Source organism: Mesoplodon densirostris, chromosome 6, assembly GCF_025265405.1.
Source record: "Mesoplodon densirostris isolate mMesDen1 chromosome 6, mMesDen1 primary haplotype, whole genome shotgun sequence".
NCBI lineage: Eukaryota > Metazoa > Chordata > Mammalia > Artiodactyla > Ziphiidae > Mesoplodon > Mesoplodon densirostris.
The window spans coordinates 1129564-1150152 of NC_082666.1; the positions used below are offsets into that span (position 1 = coordinate 1129564).

Consider the following 20589-nt stretch of genomic DNA (forward strand, 5'->3'; position numbering starts at 1 on the left):
GGCCCGCCCACCAGGCCCCGCTTCCACCTTTGCAGGCGTAGTCTCCACGCCCTCGGAGGGAGCAGTTCTCTGGGCACCTGTGGGGCTGGGGCAGGGCAGGGCCCTGCTGACAGCTGGCGGGGAGCGGCCTGAGGGGTTAGGGTTGGGTGTCAGGTGGGAGCAGGGACACACAGCTGCCCTCAGAGGGCTGGACCAGCCACACTGGATGGTGGCCGTGCTGGTCCCACCTGGATAGGGCATGGCACATGTAAGGCTGGGCCTGTTTGAGACTTCCTACCCCCAAGAGTAGTCATGTCTCAGGGAAAAAGGGCTCTGTGGCCTAAAGGTAGGGAGCTCAGGACCTTCCTGCCCACCCACGCCGACCGGGGGCTGGGGGGGGCGGGTGGACACCCGTCCCAGTTGGGCAGGGGCCCCGCAGCAGGAGCAGCATACACAGATGCGCAGTAAAACAGGAGAGTTTTATGGTCCGAGTGGTGTGGAAGGACAACAAAAGGACATGAGTGTTGAGGGCCTCCCCGCTCGGCCTGCGCACGCCCGAGCTCAGGTGCAGGTGCAAAGCCGGTCGCTGTGCCTGGAAAGAGCTGCCCCCAGAGAGGCACGAGCGCCGCCTGCCCCCTGCGCATAGGTGCCCCGAGGGTCTGGGGACCGGAGGTCTGCAGCGCCGGGGCAGCCGAAGCGGAGGCCGCTGCATGCAGCGGGCCTGGGTGAGTGCGTGCGGCGGGCCGAGGGCAAGCAGGGGCCGGGCAGGCGACGGGAATAGCGCCCCAGCCCTGCAAACAGCCTCACGGGCTTCCTCGGCCTCAGTCCCATCCCTGAGAAGCGCTGGGGGCCGGCTGCCCACAGAGCCTGCTGCGCCTCCCCGCAGGGCAGGCCCAGCGCCCCCAGCACACGCGGAGCGCCCTGCGGTCTTCGGCGGCCAGGCCTAGAGCTCCTCGTAATCGCCGCCCCCGCGGAGGTGGCCGCCCGGGGCCCCGCCCCCCAGGAAGGCCTCCAGCTCGTCGACCGCGGTCCTCTCTGTGCCCTGCCCCCGCCGCCGCCGCCGCTCCTCCCTGCCCTTGTCCTCCGCCTGGTCCCTGCTCTTCTTGCGCCTGCTCTTCTTCTTCGCGGCCTTCTCTTCCTCCTGGAGGGGGGGGGGGTGCAGCGTCACCCGGGGTCTGGGAGAGCAGAGCCCGCCCTGGGGCCCACGCTGCCCAGGGGCACCCGGGAGGGCTCAGGGAGTGTGCGTACCTCTCGGCCCTTCTTCTTCTTTTTCTTCTCCTTCGAGGGAGGCTTGCCCTCTTTATCTGCACGGATAAGATGCAGCGTCAGCTCCCCGTGGACCAGAGGCCAGGCCCTCCCCGGGCCTCCTGGACTGGTGTGAGCCTGGGAGTGGGCGGGTCTAGCAGAGGCCCTGAGCCGGGGTCCCAGTGTGAGCACAGCCCAGAGTGAACACCCAGCACCTCAAGCCTCTGCCCTGGGTCTGGGTGGGGTCCTGGCTACAAAGGCAACAGGAGCCACTCCTGTGGACGGGCCGACACTTCAGCACCAGGACAGGCCCGGGAAGGTCCTTTCCTCTCCACTTTGGGGACGAGGTAGTTCCAGGACTGGCCCAGGTGACGCTGCTGGGCTCGAGCTGCCCAGGGTGGAGGCTGGGGATGGGGCAGGGAACCGTGGAGCTGGCCAGGGTTGTCATGGAGCACGGGGGCTCAGCAGCCAGGAGACCATGCCAGCTTTTTCCACGGAGGGCCACCAATGCAGGGCCGGACGGACTAGGGTCCAGAAGGGCTCGCAGCAGTGCTCCCCACACCGCCAAATGCCTCCTGTGTGGCCACTCGGTCAGATGCCTCAGCTGCCCATCCTTCCAGCCTGGTCCTGGCCTGAAAGCCTGGGATGTCATCAGAACACAACTGGACCCCAAGCAGGACAGAGAAAGAAGGGACTGCGCTTCCGGCCCCGCGGGATGGCCTTGCTGCTTGCGCCCCTGAGCTCCTGACCTTGCTCCTGTGCTCTGGGGCCCCCAGGTTCAAGGGCACAGGTAAGGGGGTCAGAAACATGGCCCCTGGCTGGGACACAGTACAGGTCACCAGTGCCGACGCAGCTGGATGGGGAGGGAGGGCAGGTGCGTCGCCCGCAGCTACCTTCCTCGCTGCTCTCCTTGCGGCCTGTGTTCTCCAGCCCCAACCCGAAGAGATCCGAGTCGTTCTTCAGTCTGAAGGAGGGGGCAGGGGGTTTGGGGGGCGGGGGCGGCTGGACAGGGCCGGCTTCCTCATCCGTCCCGTCCGAGAGGTCCTCTCGCACCGGGAACTCACCCTGGAGAAGGAGCGGGCAGGTGGGCCGCCGAGCCCCACCCCAGTTCCCTGTCACGTGACTCCGTAAGGCGGCTCCTGCGCCGGCCCCGCCCCATGGGCTCACCCAGAGTGACGCCGAGGTCCCCCCGCCACATCCTCCCCAGAACGGGGGCAGGCTGGGCCCGGCACACGCAGCCCCCTGCGGGGAAGCTCTCCCGGCTCACCCAGGCTGCCCTGACTCACGCCCCGCAAGACCTCCGCCGCGTTCTCGTGCCTTCCGTGCCTTCCCGTCATTCCCCACCCACCACTCGCCCTGGACTCGGAGGCAGCGTGGGTGCCAAGGTCGGTCCTCACCGCCCTCCGCTGAGCATCTGAGTCACTTTCAAAGTCAGGGTCGTCCATGACGAAGGACAGCATCTGGGCGGCAATAGGCCCCTCGGGGTCACTCTCTGATGACACCTGCTTGTCCTCCCCCTCCTCCAGCCCTAGAGAGGAGCCCTCGGTGCCGCTTGGCCAGTGGGGCTCTGTGGCCCTGGGAGCTGCGTCCTGGTGTGGCCTCGAGGCCTTCGTGGAGGAACTGCAGGACACACAGGAGGGTCAGGGAGCCTGAGGCTGCCCTCCCACGCAGGACACCCCTTCCCTCCCACCCCCAACACACCGTTTGGTCCCTGGCTCAGAGCACTTCTGGGGGGCCGGGACAGTGGCCTCGAGGCGCCCCGCCGCCACCTCCTCTTCCTCCTCGCTGGACAGAGTGCTGTGCTCCTTGGGGATGGGGCCCGTGGGTGGCAGGGGCCTACTGGGCGGCTTATCTTCGAGGTCCACGTCGTCCTGGAAACCCGCCACCATTGGGTTCCCTCCTGGGGCCTCCCCATCACTGCAAAGGACAGGCAGGGCAGTCAGAGGTCACGAGTGGGGTACGGAGCGCCCGCCCTGATCTCCAGGCCCCTCTGTGCCGGGCAAGGGCCCTGACGGCGGGGTTGTCCACCCTTGCGTGGACGCAGCAAAGGGGGACCCACTTCAAGGGTGGCCTTGGGGCCTGTTCTGTGTAGGGGACCCACCACATTGCAGCAGAGCTGGGGCAGAGGTCGACAGGAGAGCAGGCGTGAGGTGGGCTGAGGAGAGGACAGGGATGCCCCCGTGCGGCGGGAAGCCACGGTGGGGCCTGCAGGGGGACACCTGAAGCGGGTGCCCTCCCGTGGGGTGGTGGGCTGAGGGGTGTGGGGCCCAGGGTGATGAGGGGCTCAGTGATGCCGGGGCCCTCCCTTGGCAGGGGCACAGTGCTGGCTTCGGTCTGGTATTTTGCACTTTGGGACACGCAGTGACGGTGAAGGTGGAGCGGCAGGCTTCACTCGGGCTCAGCACCGGGAAGGGACTGTGCGCTGGGCCTCGAGCCTCTCCCGTGCGGCCCTGACCGGCCACCCCCCGGGGGAGAGGCTGACAGCGGCTCTTTGGCCCCGGGGTTCCTCCTTCCACCGGCCAGAGCTCTCAGGTGGCATCAGCCCAAGGAGGTCACTGACAGGAAGATGCCGCTGCTGACAGGCGGGTCGCCGGCAGGTGTGAGGCTGCCCTCGCCTCAGCTCCTCAGGCCCAGCTCTGCTTTTGTCTCCAGCGCCCAGATGGGGTGCCTGTCCCCTCCGCCTGCCCAGCGCCGGGGAGGCCGCAGAGTCCACACCTGACGGGCCGAGGGCCGAGGCTGAGGACGGCAGCAGCTACCGCCTGCCTCCCAGGCCCTGCCCTTACCTGTCACTGTCCTGTGGGACCTTGGCTCCAACTTTCTTTTCATCCTTTGGGGGGGCTACGTCCTCCAGGAAGCTGCGGTCAAGACTGTCGTCGGGAACAAAGTCCTCCACGTTCTGGACCCTTGCCGGGGCCTCTGAAGCTGGGGCCGGCTCTGTGGACAGCAGGCACCAACTCTGGCCCAACGCCCAGCCCAGCCGCGTCCACCCCAGGCTGGGCCACGAGCAGGATGCTGTGCGGCTAGGCTGTGGGGCTGCCTGCCCAGCAGGAAGAAGGGCTCCCGGGGCCAGGGAGCCAGGGCCGCGCCCCACTTGGGATGCCTGTGCCCACCTCCTGAGGGCTGCTCTTGGGGCCTACCTGGGGGTGAAGGGGCCACCTCAGCCGCCTGCGAAGTCCCGAACAGCCTTGAGATGATGCCGCGCCGCGGGGGTGCGGCTGGGACCAGGGGGTGTGCAGGGGCTGGCGGCGCCTCCGAGGGGCAGGGGGGCCCCGGGCAAGCCGAGGGGGCCTGGAGGGGCGGCTGCGGAGCCGGCTGGGGTGTGCTGGGGCTGGAGCTCCCTGTGGACACTGCACTCAGAGGCACCACAGGAGACGGGGAGCCCGAGGACGGACTCTGCCCGTTGGTGGCCAGCGGGGACGCGTGGCCACGGCTGCGGGCCTCCATCATCTCGAGGAAGCTGCAGGCAAACAGGGCAAGGAGTGAGAAAGCCGCCTCCCCGCGTCTCTTCCTCTGAGGCCCCTCAGAGGCTGCTGCTGCTGTGCTGGTGGCGACGGGGTGTCCTCGCTCTCAGGCTCAGAGCCCCTACCTGCCTTTCCAGGAGGTTTCCCAGCGCAGGCTGGTGGCAAACACTGAAAGCACCCCCAAGGCGGGGGGTGACAGGTGCGAACACAAACACTGGCTGGGAGTCTCCTCCCGCGAGGGGAGGGGTGCGCGTGTGCGGGTGCGCGTGTGCCGACAGGCAGGCTTTGCTGTGCCCCCGCCCTATGCCCCCTGACCCTGTTTCTCGGACCCACCTACAGGGACAGGCTGCAACCCTCCCAGACAGGGAGGGGCCTAGACCCGGGCGGCCTGGGCCTGACCGTCCCACTGGCTGAGGACCCTGGTGTCACCTAGGCCTGTAGCAGGGCCTTCCTCCCGTGGGGTGGGCTTTCAAACAGAAGGTGTGGAATGGAGAGCCGGCCTGTGCCTGGGGGCCGGGGTCCCGGGGGGCTGGGGCGTCTGGGCCGGCCGCCCTCACCTCTAGGTTGGTATTTGGGTGAGGGGGTGGGCGGTGGGAAGAAGGACGGGCAAGGCACTGGGTCCTGGCGCAGGCTGGGAGCGGGATCCATCCCAGACCTCGTCCGGTCCCCCAGCTGCTCAGGGGAGGTCGCAGGGACACCACGTCCCACAGCCGAGCCCCCCACATGGCGCCGCCTTCTTCCAGTGCCCTGGTCCCGGGGGCTGGCTGGGGACGGGCGCTGGGGGGAAGCTCCAGCTGCTACCTCCCCAGGGACCCTATGCTCGGTGACGCCGGGCACCCAAGCTCTCAGTCAGGGGACACCTTGCAGGAGCTGGTCAGCCCCAGGGTGGCGTCCACGGCGAGGCCAGCCTGGCAGCCGGAGCAGGAGAAATCCGCCCCCCAGAATAACTCCTGCTGCCCCCGCTCTTGCTGTTCCAGGACCAGCAGCTGGATCTCTCTCTGGGAGACCCAAAGGCCCTTCCTCAAGTCGCTCTGGGGAAGCTGGGAGGTGTGAGGGTCCTGCCTGGGCTGCAGCCAGAGCCTGTGCTCCAGGCCGTGAGCACGGGTGGGGAAGCAGCCTGCTCCCCACCCCCGAGCCCCAACATTTGGATAATTCAACAAAACAAAGGAAGCACCTGTTTTTAGGGGTGGTTCAGGGTTAGGCCTTCCCCACGAGCTGTGGAAGGCAGACGGGCCTGCTACCTGCTCTGGGTGCCCCAAGACCCTGTGAGGGCAGAGGAGGGCCTGCCCGGGGGCTGCTCCCCACCCGCTCGGCCGTCCTGCTGGAAGTGCCAGGACAACGCCCCTTCCTCCACTATCAAGGACCAGGAGATTTGGTTCCCACCCCACACGCCTTCCCAAGGTCAAGGAGCTCTCTCTACTGGCATCAATCTCGGAAACATACATCAAAACAGGGACGGGGCCTCGGCTGGAAAACGTCAGGGTGGCCGGTCTTGCTGGGGCCTGGGGTGGACACGTGGCCGGGTCAGCGGCTCCCCCTTTTGCACGCCAGGTGGCCGACAGGTGGGCCGGTCTGGACAGAGGCAGGCGGGGGCCGGGCAGCTAGAGCGCCTACAGCCGCACCAGGCCTGCACGCCGTGTTCCCTCCACCCCCGCAAGGCAGGCAGCTGTCTGGGGGCAGCAGCTGCAGAAGAACCTCCGTGAACTGACGGCCACACTGTGTGCCCGTCACACCCGGTGAAAGCAGGCCGGGCCCGAAGTGCTCAGTGGGCAGGGGGCGGCAGGGCCCTGGGGTGTCCAACCTCACATCCTCAGGGCCGGGAGGAGCCCGGTATCTGCTTCCCAAGGAGGAGCCGAGGCCTGACAGCACGGAGAGAGCCACCGTCGCCCCCTTCCCGTGGGGCCTGGACCACAGTCAAAGCTGAAATGACTCGATTTCTTTGAGCAACACAACTCCGCGCGGACAGATCTACCCGGGTGGGTGGCACTCATGCTGCGGCCCCGCTAAGCGCACACCCGAGCTCAGAGGGAGGCCTGGCCCACAGGGCACACGTGTCACCTGCCCGCAGAGCCCTGCCTGCAGGGTCTAAACGCTGAGGGCAGCCGCGGCCGACATACATGTCGTAGTTCTGGTCCTCGGTCTCCTGCTGCACGGACAGCTCCTCCAGCGTGGCATCGATGTCCAGCTGGTTCGTCTCCAGCTGCCGCAGCAGCGTCTCTCTCTACGGAAAGGAAGCAGACACCTGAGCCGGGACCGTCGCTGCGATGAGCCACCCCTTCAGCCTGGCGCCCCTCTCGGCTGGCCCTTGATGGACAAAACCACCTCAAGCTGAGTGTCTGGAGCCGGGAGCCCGCACGGCCTCGCCCAGGGGGGCATGATGCCTGGCTGCTCTGCAGGGCTCCAGGGGCAGAGGTCGTGATGCGAGCGAACCGCCCAGAGAGACAGCGCCCTGTTCACACAAGGTACCCCAAAGTATAAGAAGCCCCAACACTTGCTGAAAAACACACGCTTCCTGCCAGCCCCAGGCTCAGCAGCAGCAGCAGCTTCCAGCTTCCATCCTGCCCGATGCCACCCCCCAACCCACACTGGGGGTGTTTTTCTGTGATTTGTGTACACGTTTTACTTGGACAGAAAGTTAAAGGGACTCCTACAGGCGACGTGGATCAACACCCAGGAAAGGGCAACCGGCATGTCTGCGAGGTCTGGACACCCTGAAAATGCCCGCTGCCCTGGCCTGCAGAGGCCTCGTCTCTTCAAAAGAAGGCGAGAGGAAAGGAGAGACAGCCGCTCGCCCGAGTAAGTTCTACATCCTTTTGGAGAAAGAACAGAAGCCACTGTGGCTGCAAGGACCACAGGTCAATGCCCCAGTGACAAGCCGTGTGGGTGACACGCGTCCCCGCTCTGTGATGAGCAGGGCAGTCACCTCTGGGGTCTCGCGCACGAAAGCCCATCACCCATCTGAAGTCAGATAGACCCTGAGCCAGGCCCGTCTGAAGAACTGTCACAGCCCAGCGCAGCCGCGGAAGAGTGACCACTACGTATGGGGTGGGCTGGGTGGGGCCCAGGACAGGGGGCCGGCGGGAGGTGCCGACGAAGCCTGTTTCTGTGGTCTTGATGGGAACACCGTGGAAACATGAGGCTGCAATCGGGAAGGTGAACCGGGGCACGGGAACGCTCTGCGCTCTGAAAACCTACAACTGTTCCCAAATACGAGGGTCGATAACGCCAACAGCAAAGGGCGAGGAGGGCACAGTGGGGGGAGGAGGGCACAGGAGGGGGAGGAGGGCACAGTGGGGGGAGGAGGGCAGGGGCTTCTAGGGCCCATCCCGGCACCTGTCGCCAGAGAGGGCCCAGGTCCACAGCGGGGACACAGTGGCACGGCCACAGGGAGGATCCGAGGCGTCCTGATCTGGGTGCCGGGGCCGAGTGCACCTCCACGGGGAGGACGGACACACAAGGGCCCCAGCAGGGGTCAGCGCAGAGGGTCGCAGCTCCCGGGGAGAATGTGTAAGGGACACCCATGTTCTCCCGCAGCTGGGTCCGTGGTTCCAGAAAGGCCGAGGTCCCAGACCACCAGGCAAGGGCAGGGGACAGGGTGGGCCATCACGGGGCCGCCAGCACCCGCACACGGCATCCTGATGGCCTCGCTCCAACCAAGCCATCAAGCTGCCCGCCCGCTCGGGCCCCATCCCTGCGCCCCAGCGGCCCTGGCAGATCCAAGCCCTGCCCCCTGCACCCTGCCGGCAAGGCTCACCTGAAGCTGCAGGAATGGGATATTGAAGAACCTGTGCAGGTACTTGAGACCGAAGCTGTTCTTCATGGAGGACTCGGCGTAGCGGAAGTAAGATGACCCCGGGGGCCTGTCAGGAAAAGCATGGAGACGTGGGAGACGGCGGGGGCAGCGGGCCACCCTTGGCGCCAGCACCCCCTTGCAGGGCTGAGTCGCCTCCTGTGGGTGACGGGCTCATAGTCCCCAGGCGGAGACCTGAGGTTAGGAGGGCTCTGCTTAGCCGGGCGCCCACCAGGGGATGCCTGGACCAGGAAGGTGCTGCCTGCCTGCCCCGGCAGGACCTTGATGCACCATCCCCAGCGCCTGGCCCCGGCCTCAGCGATAGAGGGAGGCTGCCCCCACCTGGCACCTGGGACTGCTCGGTGCCAGGAAGCCAGGTGCCCACCCTCGGTCCTGCCCACCCACACCCCACCCTCCAGGTGTGCGTCCCCATCCTGGAGGGGCAGGGTGCAGGCCAGGTGGGGCAGGGAAGCCGGGGGAGCTGGAGCACCTGGGGACCCGGGGCCGTGCAGCTGGGTGGGCGGCCAGGGCTCGAGGCAGGGGAGGGCGCAAGCAGGAGTGTCCCAGGCGGACAGGCCGACCCGCAGCAGCCGCGCCTGCGAGCTGGCACCCACCTGTCCAGGTTGTCGATGAAGTCTCGCACGTCGTCGGGCAGGATGACGCGATGCTCGCCCATGTCGCGGTAGTTCCCCAGCACGCACACAGGCACGTGCGTCGGCACTTTGGGAAGCTCCCGGAGAATGTAGTTGAAGGTCCTTGGGAGGCGCATGTGGGGAGAGATCCGCCTTAGCTTCCGCCCCCCGGGCAAAGCGTGGCTGAATGGCCAGCGTGCACACTGCTCACGGGCCAGCGCCCTTACCACTGCTTGGTGATGTCGAACATCATGACCACCCCGTTGCAGTTCTTGTACACGTCCAGGAACTCAGCATCCAGGGCCATCTCGGACTCCGCCTAGGGATGGGGGAATCGGGCCTCAGAGACGGTGCCCCAGGCCAGGTTCCACAGATGAGCACCCACCATCTCCTGGGAAAGGCTGAACAGGACTTTTACAACTGAAAAGACAATGGCTATTTTCATTTTGGGAAAAAAAAACGTAGACGCAAGGTTATCTGGAGTGGAGGCCACATCGTGCCTGCCCTCAACTGAGGGTCTCCCGCATCGGCTGTCGGCAGCGTCCTGACCTTGGGGCTCACGGACGCGCCACCGCTGGGACAACTGAGCTGAAGAAATGCGTCGCAGACCTGAGGATGCATGTCCCAGAGAACCTTCCAGAGCACACACACCAGGGAGGCTGCAGTGCTGGGGGCGGTAGCAACATGCCCACAAAGACCACACAGACCTGGGCCAGGCGGTCACTGAATCTTCCTATCCTAAAAGGGAATCCTAAAGGCTGCCCGCTGTCAGGAGGCCGTCTACGGACAGGAGGACCCGGAGAGAAGGGCTCTTGGAAGCCATCAGAAAGCTCTGCAGACCGGAAGGAGTGCTAGCTGGCCCCTGACTTCTTTGTGTCGAGGTGGCGGCCGTGGTGAGAGCCCTCTCGGAGCCACAATCACGCCCACGTGTGCCCGGGGCCACACCTGAAGGTATGCCTATGCTTTTAATGGCCGAGGCCTTTGTAACACGGATATAAAATTTGGCCACTTCACCTAAATTCCTCTCAGGTCACCCCAACTCCGAGTAGGGTCTGGCGGGCATCCCTGACACAGAGCAGCAGCTCAGGTGACCCCAACCACCCCTACGTGACCAAGGGCAGCACGGGAGTGGCCACTGAGTCCACCTGAGTCCACCAGCACAGATGGAGTCCTCAGGAGGGCCAGGCCAGGCAGGAGGCAGAGGGGCCTGAAGAACAGATGCCTGCTCACAACCGCCCACCCGAAATAGTGGGCCACGTGGGAACAGACGCAGCTCACCTCCTGGGGGTCATTCTCCATCTTCAAGGCATCACCTCGCTTCTTGCATTTTCCTTAAGAAAAGACACAAAGTCACGGGGTGGAAATGCTGGGCCCAAGGATGGCCTGAGCGGGTAGCAGCCCCTCCTTGCGTCCCACTGCCCCCCATGCCCCTGCCCCCACCTCCAGTAGGTGCCTTACGGGCTGGGGTTGGAGCCCCCGGGACCCTAGGGTAGGACACGGCCAGGACCCCAGGGAGGCCACGGAGGCTCCCTGAGCTGGTGCTGAGGGTGGACGAGCTGGGCTTGGGGCCAGGAAGCCGTGGAACCACCTGAGCAGTAAGAGCTCCCATGCCCAACCTCCCTTCCCTCCACCTCAGACATTTCTGACGGGGGAGGAAGGACCACTCGTCACCCTAGGGTCCCGGGGCCCTCAGTCTCAGAGCAGCGGGCTGGGCGAAACCAACAAACCGGGGTTTGTTCATTAGAAGGCCGCCCCCTGCCTCTTCCACAGCCGCTCCCAGAACCTCTCACTGCCCTCTGATCCCGTCTCTGGAGGTGCCCCCAGCTCAAGACGCTGGCCACCTCGCACCCTCCCAGTGGATGCCTAGGGCCACAGGGTCGAGGCCCGAGCACCACGACTGCCGACAGGTGTGGCCGAAGCCCAGGATGTGCCACCACCGCCCAGCTGCGAGCAGAGCGGAACCTGGGCCAGTGATCCTGGGAGGAGGGCCGGGCAGCCAGAGTTATGCCGCACCCGCTCCCACCATGAGGGGCACCATCTCTCAGCCGCTGCCACCCCCCTCCAACTCGAGGCCCTTTGCTGCTGTGGACGAGCCTCGGACCGTGTCCAACGGGGGACCAGTTAGGGTGGGAGAGAAGGCACTTTCCCTTCCCACTCTGAAGATTCCCACCCGAGGGGGACCAGATGACGGAGCGCTCATACGGAATGCTGCCCCTGCCCCTGGCTGCCAGCACATGAGCAAGCCTCCTCTCCACACTGCAAGGAGCTCTGTGGTGAACAGCCACCCAGGGAACTGTGGCCAGCCCATCACTGCCTTTCCACGGGCGGGAAGTGGGGTGCTCGAAGGTTCCCAGAACAGGGCAGTGCCTGCCTCTGTACCATGAGGCCGTTCCCCCCACTGAAGACACGACACGCTGCTGCATGGAAGGGGTCCCGTCGCCAAAGACAGAGCCCATTCTGGACATGGGCATCCCGTCCCAAATGAGTGCAGACCCAGGGAGTCGGAGCCAGGCACGAGGGGGCAGGGGTGCGGGATGTGCTGGGGCACGGAGGGCAGCCTGGCCCGAGCGACGGCTCCCCCTCACATCCGGATGGCGGCTGGGCTGCAAGGGGCTGCTTCGTAGTGCTACCCGGCCACACGCACACAGGACGCAGTGTAAGCACAGTTTGGAGCACGAGGCCCCTCCAGGCCCTGTGGGGTTTAAAGCATCCTGGGGGCAGTAGCCCCAGCGTAGCGCTCGGGCTCAGGGCAGCAGCATCCTCACCCGGCTCGATGGGTCCTCGGAACCCAAACCCACCTCCAAAGAACGTGGTGTAGGAGAGAGCGCGTGTCCTGCACCAGAAATCACAAGCTCGTAGAAGACAACGTCCCTTTGTCCCTGAAGGACGGGAGGAGCTATAGCAGGCCTGCGGGGTCCGAGGCCAGGCCTGGGGGTCGGAGGTCAAACCTGCGAGGTCAGACCATGGTGTACACAGGGCACCGGCCCCAGGGAGGAACACGAGCATCACAGAGGAGGGGCCTATGGCCTGGGTGCAAGGAGGAAATGAATGAGATGAAACACTGGGGGCGAACATGCCCACGCCCCCAACCCCGGCCCGCCTGGTGCACACAGGCATAGCCATTTGGGGTCTGTGTGCGTGCTGATGTCCCTGAAAGCTCAAGCCACTTCAGAAGCCAAGGACCCTTGGCTCTGGGCACAGGGGCAGGAACAAGTGGGCTGCCACACCCACGGTGCTGCAGGAAGGGCTCCCTGAACAGTCCCACAGAGCCTCTGGGTGTGGTCCGTGTCTGCCCTTCATGGCCACGTGCTCAGTTCAAGCGGGTGGAACAGGTGTTTCAAGAGCAAAGACCACGGTGCCCCGACTGGTCAGCACCGGGCGCTCCATCGTGGACCACACACCCGGAGCCCGATGGCACGGTCAGCACAGAGCCAGGCCTCCGACGGCCCCTGTGCCCAGGAGCCAGAGTCAAGGGACTGAGGCGCCAGGAGGCAGCAGGGGAGGGGCCGCCAGCGAGGGAGGGAGGGCAGCTGTTCTCCTCCATGGCACAAGCAGAGCTTGAAAGAGAAAAGCACGCTCATAGAAGGAGCTGACTTACCCTTGTCAACTACATCCCAGACTTCAACTTTCACGATATCATCAGTGGCTAAAACAGGGGGAAAACAGTAAGATCAGCAGCCAGTGTGAACTTCCGGTTTCAAAGATGGGCCGCTTTCAGGGGCCGTGCGGATGTCACTGTCCCCACTCGGCGCCTCCCTAAGGGCCCCTGCTCCCGCCCAGGCTGGCGGGTGCTGTGCCCAGGACACCCCCTCCCTGGAAGGCAGGGAACAATCTGGATACCTCCTCAGCTGACATGACCCCGTGTCCCGAAGGGTCCCTGGGGCGGGCTCGTGCCCAGCCAGAACTCAGGGCCCCGCAGGCCCCCCCCCGGCTTCTGCGGGAAGGCCCAGTTCCAGGGATTCTGCCCCTGCTCCTTGGCATAGGTCTCTGCTCTGCTGCGTGCGGGGGGCCAGGGGAGCAGGCTCTGGGATTGGCCAGTCTGGCGTCAGGGCCTGTGCACATGCCCGGGCCATCAGCGGGTCCACCCACCACCCCAGGGATTCCGTGGGGAAAGGGGAGAGGTGGGGAATTGCCGGGCACCTGCCACCAAGCTGCAGGGCACAAGAAGTGCGCTGTCCCTGCCAACTTCACCCCAAACCAGGAAGGGGTGCCCTAGGGGGTGAGGCTTTCCTGTGCAGCTGGCGGGCAGGGCAACACTGAGTCCACACAGCTGTCCTGCGTCACGGCCTGGCCGTCCCTAGGAGGGAGTCAGAACTTCTACAAAGGCCCGTGTGTCCTGCTGTTGGCCCGCTGGATGTTTTTTTTAACGAAAAGGAATGTTTAAAATGGCTCAAAGGTCTTTTGCTTTCTGGCTCCTGAGCACGCAGAGTGGATTCTCTCCCTCCCAGCAGGGCGCCCCGTGGTCGCTGTCCCCCAGGAGCGGAGTGGAGGTGCCTGCCATTCTGGCTACGGCCTGGTGGCCGCCAAGTGTGTCCTGCCCATCAGGCAGTCTTGCCAACAAACCCCCTCCCAGGACCCTGTGGGGACTGGCACTTCACAACTGCCGCCAAGAGCTGAGCTCCAAGGCCCAAGGGGCCTCTGTCTGCTGGGGCCCAGCACGCGCTGTGGCCGGGATGGTCCCTGCCCAGAGGCTCTGCCCCTGGGACGTCCGAAGGTCCAGGCCTCTGGCCCCGCTCCCCAAGTGGACCGAGTCTCCTGCGGGACAGGGGACTTCAGGGCAACCCCAAAGCGGCTTTGATGAGCCCCCAAGTTCATGCGTGTGCGGTGTTCCTGTGACGACCCCAGGCTGGGGGAGGGCGACGGGAGGAAAACCCCTACCCAGCAGGCTGGTGCCCGCCCAGACCCCCGGAAGCCCCCCACCCCAACCCCCGCTGCCCTCACTTTTGTAGCTCCAGTGGATGCTGGTGACCTGGATCTCCTGTGTGGGGATGTACTCCTCCACGAACTTCTTGCCCTGCAGCCGGTGCCACAAGGCTGTCTTGCCCGTGTTCCTGTCCCCTCGGATCACGATCTTCACTGCGGGGGAGAAAGCACAGATCAGGCAAACAGTCAAGGCAAAGGCAAACTTTCACTCCACCGAGAGAGTCCATGCACGGCTTCTTGTGCACGTGTGGCTGGCGAGCCAGGAGAGCTGAGTGAGGTGGGCTGGCCGGGAGCCCCCGGAGGGACGAGGCCATGGGCACATGTTCGCTCACTCGGGGCACCGGCAGCCCTGCTCTCCCCCAGGCCCCCGACGGACTTCCTCCGGGGCAGGTGGTCGACCTCGGGACTCTGCACTTGGGAACGCAGTGGTCCAGAGCCGGGTGCCCGTGGGGCAGGTTGGGGCAGGCTGTGCTCACCTCTGCAGGCCCCACGATTCCCACATCTGCTCTTACCCTACTTTCCCAGAGCCCTGGCATCTTCGGTGCAGGATTCTGCAGGACGCAGGGCTCCTCAAGACCACATTTGGGGTGACAACAGGAAGCCTGGATTCTACTCTGCTTGCTCAGCCAGTGTTTAGGAGTGTGGATGTGGAGGCCTGGGGGCAGCGTCTCCCCCACCGGCACTGAGCACCTGGCAGGGCCGGCGTGGACTCCGTGTTTCTCACCCCGTCATCCTCTAGGGCGCCGTCTTCTAAGTTTTCAATGTACCGGCACAAAGTCATCCATGACATTTTATGTTCTAGACTTCATGGTTGCTGCTGTGTACTCTTCATCCTCCCGGATATTTGTTTTGTCTTTTTAATTAATCTTCCCAGAGGCTCGTCTACTTGAGCAGTCACGTACACACACCCTGTGTGTTTTGTTGGACGCCTCCAGTGATCCTTCTTAAAACCCACTTGCTTCTGCTTTTTTCTTTGTCATTTACTTCTTCTTACTTTCTTGAGGTTTATCCTGTTCTTTTCCTGGGTTTTCACATTGTATTCTCAGGTCCATGACCACCACAAGTGTGTGGGCTGTTCATTATCACTGGATTACAAATACTTCTTTGACCCATAAATTACTTAGAAATATTTTTAAGTTTCCCCCCCAAAGTTGTACTTTTTTGTTATTCCTATCCAGTTTTACTCACTGTGGCCCCAGAATGTGGTTTTTATGGTACATATTCTTGGATGTCTGTTCGGACTGACGGTTTTAGGAACGCTCCTTGGTTTGAGCGGGGCTGCGTGCAGACGCCTGCTCTTTGCTGAGTCTTCCTCTCGCCCGGCCGGGTGTCTGACCTGCACCCAGTGTGAGTCCCCACAGCTCCAGCACGAGGACCCCACGGGTGCAGCTTCCTTGTGGCTGATACTGACCCACTGCTTGGTTCCACAAACCTGCTTTCAGCCTTTCTATGCCATCATGTGTTGGACGTGTCTCTTACACATCACACAGCCAGAAAGAAATCAAGTCACAGTCTTTCTTTCACTGGTGCATCTGCCTGCCAACAGAGGCGGGTAACCCCCTCCGCCACGTGCGATCATTTCCAGTCACTGCCGGGGTTCCCTCCCCTCTTTTCTGCCTTCTTTCCTGTTGGGCGAGGTTTTTTTTTTTTTTTATTCCTCTTTTGCCTGGTATTTATTTGGAAGATTTGAGATCTATTTCTATTCTTAAATTTTTAACACACACCTTTGCTGCAGTAAAGTCTGAAGTTAATACATGTCCTCGGCTCCCACGTAAACACAGCTCTGGTCAGCGCCATCGTGGGTTACACGCTGATCGCTAGTGTTCTGGCTTCCCCTTCTGCGCTACCCATGGTAGTCACGATGCTCTTTCACCCATTTCCGTGCTGACCTGTGCCTTGCACACCTCCTCCATCTCCCGAGCTCCCCCTCCATCTGTCTGGAGGACCTCCTCCGGGATTTGTTTCAGCAGGAACCTTCGCACAGAAACTGTCCAATTACACTGGAGAGGGGTTTAATCGCACTCACTTACTTGGTGCAGATTTCTAGGCCAACCAGGATTTCTCCACAGGAACATCTCCACCACCATCACCGTCAGCGTGTTGTCAGGCTCTCGGCTGTCCCTCTGCTTGCCCTGGTCGCTTCTACAATTTTCCTCTTTGATTTTGCTGTCCTGAAATTCCCATGATGTGTCCAACTCTGGGAGTTTGAAAGCCCTGGCTCTGGGTTTCTTGGAGTTTCATGTACTCTGGGAACTCCAGAAAGCCCTAGCCTGCACTTCTGCAGTAACTGCCTCTTCTCCATCCCTGCTATTCTTTCCTTCTGAGACTCAGATCACATGTGTATGGGCATCGCTCAGTTCTGGGCCCGCACCTCCCTGCCAGGTGCCACCTCCACCTTCAGCTATTGTGCTGCTTCGCCTGCCTGCCGGCTCTTTGTTTTCGTGACCTGCTCCTTCATTTCTGGAGGGTCTCTTTGGTTCTTTTTTCAAACACGGCTTGTCTGTCCAGAGTCTTGATATAATCTTAGAACTGTTTCCTTCTTTTACATCTTTACCAATTTTAACATATATTGATATTTGTTTTCTATTCTGTTTTGAGAATGAAAAGTCTTAATTTTCTCTCTCTTCAACTGAAATCCTTTTAAAATTTGAAATTTACTCTTCAAAAAAGTTAATTAGAAGAAACCGTATAACGTCAGAAATAAATAAAATGATCTGCTTTCATCCATTAAAAAAAGGAATTGGCCTCTACTTTTAAATTAAAAAGTCAAATCAATCTCAGAACCTTAGACACCGGCTCAGATAAGCTAAATAAGTGATTCACTGAAAAACCTTTAAGATTGACCCAAGAAGTGATGCGGAGCCCTTTACTTAAGAAGCATGTGGCATGCCAGACGTTTTACTTAACAGAATAACTCTCTGTTCTATTCTACGTCTTTCTTTTATTCTAAGTAAAGATACAACGCAGAGGACACAGGGATCTACTCCAGGACCCAAGAATCTCTCCTACTCCCTGGTTCAACAGTGATTCACTCACTGCCACACATTTCCTGCAAGATAGGGAATCTTTTTTTTGTATTTTCAAACAACAAAAAAAAGTATGGTTTATCTTGGATGCAACTGATGCAATCAGTCACTCTGCAGGAGGCACAACTGAAATCCAACGATGCCCTTTCTCCGTACCACCAGCAGGGATCACTAGACAGACGCCCAGCTGGCCACCTCCTCCTGGGCAGCCCCTCACCCCCACCGCAGCAGTGGCTCCTCTGCTCAGAGCCCTCTAAGGTGTCCCGTTCACAGAGTGCCCAGGATGGTGTGAGGGCCGCACTTCCGCGGCTTGGCCCCCCGTGCTTCTCTCCTGATCTCGCTCCACTGTGACCCCCTTGGCCCTTCTCCACGAAGCCCGCTCTGACCTTCTACTTAAAGTCCCAACCCCAGCCCCCACCCTGCTCCATTCCTCCACCCTTCAGATGGGTTATATGGTTACCTCCTCGTCGTGTTTGGTGCCCACAGTCTGCCTTTCTACCCCCACTAGAATGGAAGCTCCACAAGGCAGAGACTGGCGTCTGGGTTTTCACTGATCTACGCTTAGTAAATATTTGCTAAGTAAATGAACGCTAGGGAAGGAAAACCTATAAATGAAAACGTGGCAGATCACGGGCACCAAAGGCTCGGGAATTTGCAAATCGGCCCTGCTGGGGCAGGTCAAATAGTTCGCCAAACACAGCTGTTTATTTCTGAAAGAAAAAGCTCTCTTACCCAGAAACCAACCTTTCAAAGGTTTCCTGGCAAGGAAGTGTTTAACTCCATTTTAAGTTCTAGCACTGAAATCCGACTGGCCAGGACTCTGGCTGTCCCGGCGTCTGGAGGCTTTCTCAGTAAGGAATGCAGCCTGGAGCAAGGGCAGTCTGGACGCAGTGCACAAGACAGGTGCTCCCTCACTGGACCCAACACAGGCAGCATCCTTCCACTTTACACGCGAATGACTTCCAAACCATGGACAATGTCCAATGTCTCATTTGGGTTTTGATTCTAAACGGGACGTGTATGCTGGGACTCCGCATGGGTGTCACTTCTCATCGTCATAGCAATTTAAAAGAAAATGACTTATCTGCCCCAGGAGGACGAGGTTCTGTAAGAGACAGTCATCAATTCTTACCCATAAAAGTCCTGAGTCTAGAACTATCATATTGCTGGTTTGCTCCCCTAAGTAAGATGTTTTGGGAAATAAATATTAGAAATGTTCTATTCTACTGACTAATAAAAAAATTTTAAAGTTTCAAAATTGCAGTAGTAGCCAACTACAGGGGCAGCATCACCCCGAAATGTCCTGTGGGCACAGCACCCCGTTTCTCTCAACTGCACCGCCTTTCATTCATCTTGTTCTGGATCAGAATCTGCACCCCCCCCCCCCCCCCCAGTTCCTGAGGCGGGTCTCTTCTCTGGAAGGACTCCAATGTCCTTTCTACTTTTTACTCCCGCCCACCCAGGACCAGGGGGTGTGCCCGCCAGGGAGTGCTTTTCCAAAGGTGAACATTTTTCAGGTCTAGTTTCCAAAGGACTAAGATTAAGTTTTAAAAAATAATACCATAAATAATAAAATTAAATAAGGGAACCAAAGGTGGATTGTAAAGATTTGTGTAAATGAGTATTTTGACTTACTATTCTCTTCTTGGAATGTGAGAGAAATACACACAAAATTGGGTAAAATACATGCAAAACGATCCCTCTTTTAAACCCAAAGTCTTTCCAATCAGTTTCTTAATATGGTACATTGTTACTGAAATATGGGTCATCACAGAGACTGAAAGTAGCAAAGGGAGGAATGTCCAGTATCTTGTAGCAATATATGGAAATACTTAAAGAGGGAAACAATTTAAAAGCAGAGAACAACATTAAAAAATCTTTAAATACTGCTAGCAAAAAGCGAGCAAGATGGAAAAATTTTAAAGAGGTCAAGAGGACGGTCAGCCTCTAGGAGATACACAATTTACATAATTTATAACTGAGGACTGGAAACGACCTGGGCTTTCAGGGTATCTGGTAAATAACTCCTCTTTCCCGTAGGAGAAAAGAAATCTCTACAATAACAAGTAAGAGCCTGTGCCTTCTGGAGCTTTTCTAAATATATCCCTTACAAATGCTTCTTTAAAAAAAAAGGTGGGGGGGGGGGAGGCAAGAACGTGCGGCGTAGCTGACACTCCGTCTTCAAACGGGGTTCGAAGTCTACAAAGAAAAATCCCACAGCTCCAACTACCAAAGCCAGCGGAGTCCTCCGCTCTCTTCTCTTGCGGGTGACCCCACGGTTCATGGATGGAGAGCTCCACCCCGCCCTTTAAAAAGCGTCATACACCACAGACTCTCCCCACGTTATGTAAGAATTCCTCTCAGACGAGGTCACCTGGGCCAGTGAGGGTACCGGAGACGCACCAGGAGCCGCCTAGACCAATTTCACTCGAATGTCCCATCGTGCCAGCATTCCTCGGGAATGACCCACAGGTCAGAGGGGAGCGCCGCGGGCCGAGGAGCCCACCTTCTGGCCCTGGGGTCCTCTAGGACCTCCTCTCCGACCCGCATCACCTCCCAACTCCAAGGGAACGCCCCTGGGGCACCCGCAACGTGCCCGGCACAGGTAAGGGCTCAGCTCACCTGCACACAGACGGCGAGGCCCTCGGAGCGCGACGGGCCCCCCAGTGCTTCCCGGGCGAGGCCCGCCTCGGTTACCACAAGTCCTGGACGGCGCGGCCGGGGCCTGCGGACCCCGCCCGCTGCACCCGTGCCCCCACTTTTCACGTGCCCCCGCAGGAACCCCACGTCGGGCCACACTCACTGTTGTACTGCACCCCCTTGGCGAAGCGCCTCTGCAGCGCCTGGTTCATGGACTGCAGCCCAGCCGGGATGTTCTTGTCGCGGCCCGGAGCCTGCTCCGACCCCACCAGCTTCTTGAGCGCGGAAAACATCTTCCCGCTCCCACGTCCGAGCCCGGCGTGGCTCCCGAGTTCAGCGGCAGCGGCGGCGGCGGCGCGGCGCGGATCGCACCATGTCCCGGGCCCCGGCGACCGGGCGCCTGCCTCGAGGGCGGCTCAGGGGCTCAGCCGCGGAGGATCAGCTTCGGCCCCCGCGGACCCCGGCGCGGCCGCTCTGCGCTCGTCAGCGCCGCCATCTTGGCGCCGGCTCGGTGGGGCGCGCGGCTACGGGGCTCCGCGAGGGCCACTGGAGTGCGGCGCGCGGAGAGGTGCGCGTGCGCAGAGCGCTGCGGTCGCGGGGCGTGCGGCTACGGGTCGCTGCTAGGGCCACGGGCGGGTGGCGCGCGGAGGTGCGCTCTTGCGCCGGGCGGTGCAGGTGCGGGGCTTTGGACTCCGCAGTCCAGCCTTACGAACTGCCCCCAGGGTTTCAGCTCAGCTCAGACCCCCGTCCGCATCCCCGCCCGGACCCCCTACTCACTCTTACCCCTGCACCCAGATCCACACCGAACACCCCACTTCCCCGCAGACTTCCCAACGCTGTCCCCCACATCTGCGTCCCCTCAGGTGCCCCGCAGTCCTGGAAAAATGTTTATT

General features: G+C 61.4%; 1 protein-coding gene across 1 annotated transcript; it reads right to left on the reverse strand.

Annotated features, from left to right (window-relative positions):
* Positions 1-439: 439 nt before the first annotated feature.
* RABL6 (RAB, member RAS oncogene family like 6) lies at positions 440-20225 on the reverse strand. The gene is made up of 15 exons (XM_060100439.1): positions 19860-20225; positions 14049-14183; positions 12706-12753; positions 10386-10438; positions 9335-9426; positions 9090-9230; positions 8440-8545; positions 6803-6906; positions 4362-4681; positions 4008-4158; positions 2926-3141; positions 2622-2844; positions 2118-2289; positions 1228-1283; positions 440-1120 (listed from the first exon to the last, which is right to left on the reverse strand). Exons 1-15 carry the CDS (start codon positions 19987-19989, stop codon positions 923-925), a joined length of 2145 nt encoding a protein of 714 aa, XP_059956422.1. The 5' UTR covers positions 19990-20225; the 3' UTR covers positions 440-922.
* Between the last annotated feature and the right edge of the window lie 364 nt (positions 20226-20589).